Source organism: Fukomys damarensis, unplaced genomic scaffold (assembly GCF_012274545.1).
Source record: "Fukomys damarensis isolate Sample0158 unplaced genomic scaffold, DMR_v1.0_HiC HiC_scaffold_12, whole genome shotgun sequence".
Taxonomy (NCBI): domain Eukaryota; kingdom Metazoa; phylum Chordata; class Mammalia; order Rodentia; family Bathyergidae; genus Fukomys; species Fukomys damarensis.
In genome coordinates this window covers 55,989,120-55,995,119 of record NW_022900924.1, presented here as the reverse complement: position 1 = coordinate 55,995,119, position 6,000 = coordinate 55,989,120, and the positions used below count along the sequence as shown (strand labels likewise).

General features: G+C 51.5%; 1 protein-coding gene across 1 annotated transcript in view; it reads left to right on the top strand.

Annotated features, from left to right (window-relative positions):
* Window positions 1–6,000, top strand: part of Lars2 (leucyl-tRNA synthetase 2, mitochondrial) — a 96,190-nt gene that overhangs the window by 10,130 nt on the left and 80,060 nt on the right. Inside the window, exon 3 of the mRNA XM_033762707.1 lies at window positions 299–427. Within this exon, the coding sequence (XP_033618598.1) occupies window positions 299–427 (129 nt within the window). The remainder of the gene's footprint in view (window positions 1–298; window positions 428–6,000) is intronic.

Here is a 6,000-nt window from a genome sequence, read left to right as displayed (position 1 = left end):
AAAAAAAAAAAAAAAAAAAAAAGACCTAGATAGGTGGTGCTTTGAAAGGGGAGATCACTAATGATAAACATGGGTGACGGATACTTGGGGTTGTTCAGCATTATTGTCGACATTCTTTCACTTAAACCAGGGCTTTGAATTTGGGATTTCAACATTTTTGTCCACTTATATAATAACAGCTTTTGAAAAGGAAACTTTTAAAGTGTTAGATTATTACCTCGAGTAAAGTACCAAAATATGAGTGTGTATCGACTTCCTAGAACGTGTTTGATGAATACCCACTGTCATTCTTTCCTAGAAATCAAAGCCCAAGTTTTACGTGCTTTCCATGTTCCCTTACCCTTCGGGCAGGCTGCACATGGGCCACGTGCGTGTCTACACCATCAGTGACACCATCGCCCGGTTCCAGAAGATGAGGGGGATGCAGGTAAGGAGGGTGCCCACTGCCCGCTCTCCGCTGGGGACAGGGCTGTCGCAGTTTGCATGACAGAGCACGGGCAGAAGCTCGGAAGGCGTCAGGCCAAAGCGCCTCGATTAATGGGGGACCGCCGGCCGCCGTCGGGAGTTAGCTGGGGATGGGGGTGGACGGGGGCGGGAAGGCAGAGGCCAATGGGGGTAGCGCTCGTCTCTCCCCAGGAGGGGCTCGCCCTTAAGTGCAGTCATCGTGTCGCGCATGAAGGCAGGAGTCCCAAGATGGATCACTGCCCACCGCCGTAACACGTGTCCGAGACGACCTCTTACAAAGGGAAGAGGTGTCCTTCGGATCACGGTTTCAGAGTGTTCAGTCCATGGTCTGGTGCACCATGGCTCTTAGGCCTCCGGTAGGGTTCCAGATGGCAATGGCAGGGAACACGTGGGAGCAGAAGTGTGAAGGGAAGGGAGCGGGGTCCTGCTGACCCCTTCAAGGGCATCCTCTCGGAGACCTGAGGCCCACTAGAGACGAGGCTGTCGGAGACCAGGCTCCGCCTCTTAAACATTCCAAGCGTGTAGCACGGGTGACGTTGAAGGTCCAAACTGGTGTGCTGGTGAGTGGCAGGTGCAGCCTCAAGAGACCTCTCCCCCTTCTGTTAGATGTTTTCCATAGTCTCTAATGAGTAAGAACTTTATAGTGGGAAAATAAAATTTTATAGGAAAAACTATTTCAGGAATAACAACTCTGGGGTGTTGGGAAAGCTTCACTAAGGAGGGAACGTGTGACGTGGGAGAGCAAGGTAAAAGTCACCAGGAGGGAGGAGGACGGAGCCCCTTCCTTGGCTGACCTGGGGTCTGTCCCTCCACCCCACGGCCACCACCCGAGCCGGCCCTTCACTCGGCAGTGACAGCCTGTGAGAGATGGTGGGAGTGGCCGTGACGGCTCCCACATCTGCCTCCAGGAAGAGGTGAGAGCAAAGTGGAGCCGGCAGACAGACAGACAGACAGACAGCCCTTAGCACTAACCGGCAGTGTGGCCTTCGACTGCTCAGTCTCCTGAGTGTGGACTGTGTGTTCCCTGGCCCAGTTTTACCTGTCAGTCACCTTGGTAGCTTGAAATCTGCTATGGTGGGAACGCGTGCATTATGGGAATCGGCAGGCTGACAGAAGGGCTGTGTCCCACTTACCTGTCGGCCCGTGCCGACGACAGCTGCCGCTTCCTACCTTAAAAAAAAAATTCATTTGTTTCGTATGTATGTGTTTATTGATTTGCAGTACCGGGGAGTAAACCCAGGGCTTTCACACTGAGCTACATTCCCGGCCTGGGCTGGCTCTGATGCCCGGGCCTCCCTGTGCCTCCCAGAGTGCTGGGACCACGCCCAGCTCTAGTTCTTGATAAAGAATCTTTCTTAGAAAGATAAGTACACTATTGATTGTAACTGGTTTGAAATTTTTGCCGCCCTGATATTGACGGCAAGAAGGATTCTCTGAGAGGACTTGTGTTGTGAGTTAGTAACTCCAGGAGCAGGCACAGGTGTGTGCGGCCTTGGTTCAGGTCACGTGCTATCTTCCTCAGACATGGTGTCTTGTTATTTCTGCCGTGTTTAGACCGAGTGAATTGGCTCTTTACCCAAAGTGAGATTTTCTTCTCTCTCTCTCTCTCTCTCTCTCTCTCTCTCTCTCTCTCTGTATCCCACCAAGGGCCTTTCATGAGCGAGGAAAGTGCTGTACCCCTGGGCTGCAGTACAATTCCTTAACTAATCACGATTCTTCAGCTAGATTCTTATACCGACTTATTTGGAGCAGTCAGTGGGAGCAGGCAATTGATGACGATGAAGCATTTGCAGCAGACTGCATTTATGATAGGGTGGAGGGAGTGGGGGTGTACGCGGGGTTCGGGACGATGGTCCAGAGGGAGCTCGAGCACAGCCCCGTAGGAAGCGGGCGCTGGGAGACACAGGAGCCTCCCCCAGGCCAAAGCCCAAGGTTCCCCTGGATTTGGGCCCCGAAGTGCTCCTCCAGCTCCTAGCTGAGTGACCGAGGACAGCCATTTAGTTCTGAATCCCAGGGGCAGTGGGCTGAGGATGTAGCTCGGGGCTTGAGCATTGCCTGGGAAAGAGAGAGAGAGGAGAGGAGGGAGGAGCGGAGGGAGGGCGACAACGCAGCACCTGCGGCTGGGCTGCAGGAACCCTTCCCCACGGATGGCTGTACTTTCATGTACACCAAAGGGACGTCCCCGGCTGCTGGGGAAGTGATTCAGCGCCATTGGATAACGCAGACCGGGTGTCGCCCGCCGCTCTGCGCATCCCTGGGCTCTGCGCCTCTGTTCCATGTAAGGGGCCTCGGTCTGTGTGATCAGAAGGCCCGGGGTCTCCTCTCGCTCCTCTTCCCTGCTCTGTGTAAGATGGTGAGCTGTCTTTGAGATGTCCGTCAGGTGACCGTGAGATGAGCGTCTTGCTGGTTTTCCTAGTTCCTGCGAAAGACATTCCTGTTCCGTGGAGAGCCAGCAGCTCTCTCGGTGAGAGCTCGTCTGGCTGGGAGGAGAAGCAGCAATCCTGGTTCAGTGGTCGGTGGGGAGAGAGGGCATGTGAGCTTCTGGGTCATTTTCGAGTCCAGCCCAGCTCCAGGGCCAGGCCCTGCACTCCCGGGGGTGGGCCGAGAAGAGGGGTGTCCCGCACCCGGCGTCCAGCTCCAGGGCCAAGCCCTGCACTCCCGGGGGTGGGCCGAGGGAAGAGGGGTCCCGCACCTGGCCTGCAGTACTGCCTCGTCCAGCCAGTTCAGGGCCGGGGCCCCAGCCGTGTCCCCAGCCTGAGGCTGCCTGCTCTGTTATCTGGACATGTCCCGTCCCGAGTGACAGGAGGGCCTGAGGAGCGCAGCCGCCGCTTTCCCTGTGACTCTGCTCCCGAGGGGATTCCGGGGAGCAAGGTGGGGCCTCCAGGACCTCCCCTCCCTCCGCCTGTGTCCGCCTTGGCAGCAGGCAGCACCCGCCACCTTCTCCGGAAGCACTGTGCTTCATGTCTTGGCTTCTTCCTCCTTCTTCCTCCACAAGTTTTTTTTCTCTCCACTCCATCTTTCCATAACCCCCCCTTTTGGTTTTTTGTTTGTTTTGTTTTTTTGAGACAGGGTCTCACTCTGTAGCCTGGGCTTGCCTCAGACATGCAGCGATCCTCCTGCCTCAGCCTCCTGAGTGCTGGAATGACAGGCCTGCGACACCACACCCGGCCATGTCTTCGTACTCTTCAGGTTGAGAAACTTCTCCCTTACTCCTGGGTTGCTGAGAATTTTTGTCCTGAATGGTGATTTTATTTTGTCAAATGCTTTTTCAGTATATATTGAGATGGTGTATGATTTTTTCCCTTTAATCTGTTGATATGGTACATTGAGTTTTTGAAACTATTAAAACAACTTTGCATTCCTGGGACACATTTTATTTTTTCATGATTAAAAAATGTATATATTTCTATATTCAATTTGTTGATCTTGAGCACCTGAGCGATATTAATTATTATTTTATAATATCCTTATCTGGTTTTGGGATTATGGTTATTCTGGCTTCATAAAATAAGCAAAGAAGAGTTCTCTTCTGTGTTCTGAAAGTGTTGTGTTTTATTGTTATTATTTCTTCCTTCAGTGTTTGCTAGCACTCACCAGTAATGGTTTCAGCGCCCATAGTTTTCTTTGGGTGGAGTTATAAAATTACAAACTCTGTCTCCCTCATGAATATAGTTATTTGTATCCTCCACTTCTCTCTGTGTTTGTTTTGTAGCACTGGAGATGGAACCCGGGGGCTTCTCACTGAGCTATATCCTTACCCCCTTTTATTTTTTATTTTAAGACAGGGTCTTTCTAAATCTCCAAGTAGCCCAGGCTGAGCTCAAACTCACTGTCCTGCCTCAGCCTCCCACAGTGCCTGGATTACAGGTGTGCACCACCACACCCAGCTTCTGTGTCCATTTTAAGAAGTTGTGTTTTTCAAGCAGTTTGTTCACTGTGTCTCTATATTCTGTTCTGTTCTCTAGCTCCTCTTTTTTTTTTTGGCACCAGGGATCAAACTTGGGTCCTTGCACTTGTAAGGCAGGTGGCGGAACCACTGAGCTAAATCCCCGGCCCTCTAGCTCTTCTTTTTTCTCTACCCACTTTCCCTGTGTAGTCTCATCTACCCCCTTTATTTTAATATTGTACTTTTAAAAATTATACACATCTCCAACAGAGGACACAGATGAGCAGAGACTCAGAACTACTACCCTGATGTGTCAGAAGCTACCATTTAACCCATCATCTCAGTGTGTAAGCCCAAAACTGTAATAGATTCAGCAGTCTCTCTGTAATCATATTATCTTCCTTCAGTTCAAAATAATCAGTAAGCACCATCCAGAGGCCTGTGTCTGTCTATTCTTTGCCAACCTGTTCCCCACCCCCCGCCTTTTTCCCTCTATTTTGTTTTTTTGAGATAAGATCTCATAAAGTGCAGGGTGGCCTTGAACTCACTATGTAGCCCAGACTAGCCTAGAACTTGCAATCCTCTGGCCTCACCTTCCCAAGGGCTTGGATTACATGCATGCGCCACCACACCCAGATTTGTATCTTCATGTTTCCATGCTTTTGCTCTGGATATTATTTAAGGACAGGAATATACACACACACGTGTGCGCGCACACACACGAGTGTGTGTGTGTGTGTGTGTATGTCATTTTGTGTTTTTAAGTTTATATAAAAGACATCTTACTAATATTCTGCATATATTTTTAGTCAATACTGTTTCAAGGTTCATCCTGTCTGCAACTCTGGAGTTATTCCATCCATTATAAGTGCTGGCTGTATAACCGGCATGGTGATGCTTACCTGTAATCTCAGCACTTGAGAGGCTGAGGCAGGAGGATCACTGTGCGTTCCAGTTCAGCCTGTACTACATAGGGAGACCCCATCTCAAAAAAAAAGGAGGGAGGAAGGAAGGGGAGAGAGCTGTATATAATCATGGTGATGCTTGATTACTCATTTTCGTTTGATAGACTTTTTAAATCATCTCCAGACTTTCCCTGCAAGTTGCAGCACCCTTGTCCTGGCTCGTGGGCAGGTGGCGGAGGTGGCCTGGCGGGTTCTCTGCAGCACACTGGGCTGGGCACTTGTGCCTCTCCCCGTGAGGCTTTCCAGTGTGGGTGCCACGCTGCACTCCCCACTGCATGAGCGATGCTCCTCCCGCCTTCCGTCCTCGACAAGAACTGCTGGTGTTGGACGTTCTTGCCTTGCGGATCTGATCTGTGGGAGCGGAGTGAGGGGTGGGTGGTACTGGGGATGACACCCAGGGCCAGCGCCTGCCAAGTCGCCGCTCGGCCCCAGCAGCACCTGGCCCCGCTCCCGGCTTGGCTTTGCATCTTCCCGATATCCCAGTGTGGCCGCTGCCCCTTCTCTGCCTGGCTCGCTCACCTTGTTTATTTGCCTGGCTCCTCTTGCATGGTCTGTTTTCTTCCTGTTGCTCTTTGGAGGAGTTTTTTATGCAGTCTGGGTTATGGATGCTTTGTTGATTGAGTGCAGTGTAAGTATCTCCTCCCAGGCTGTGCTTCGTCTGTGCGTTTTCAGACTGGCGCGAGA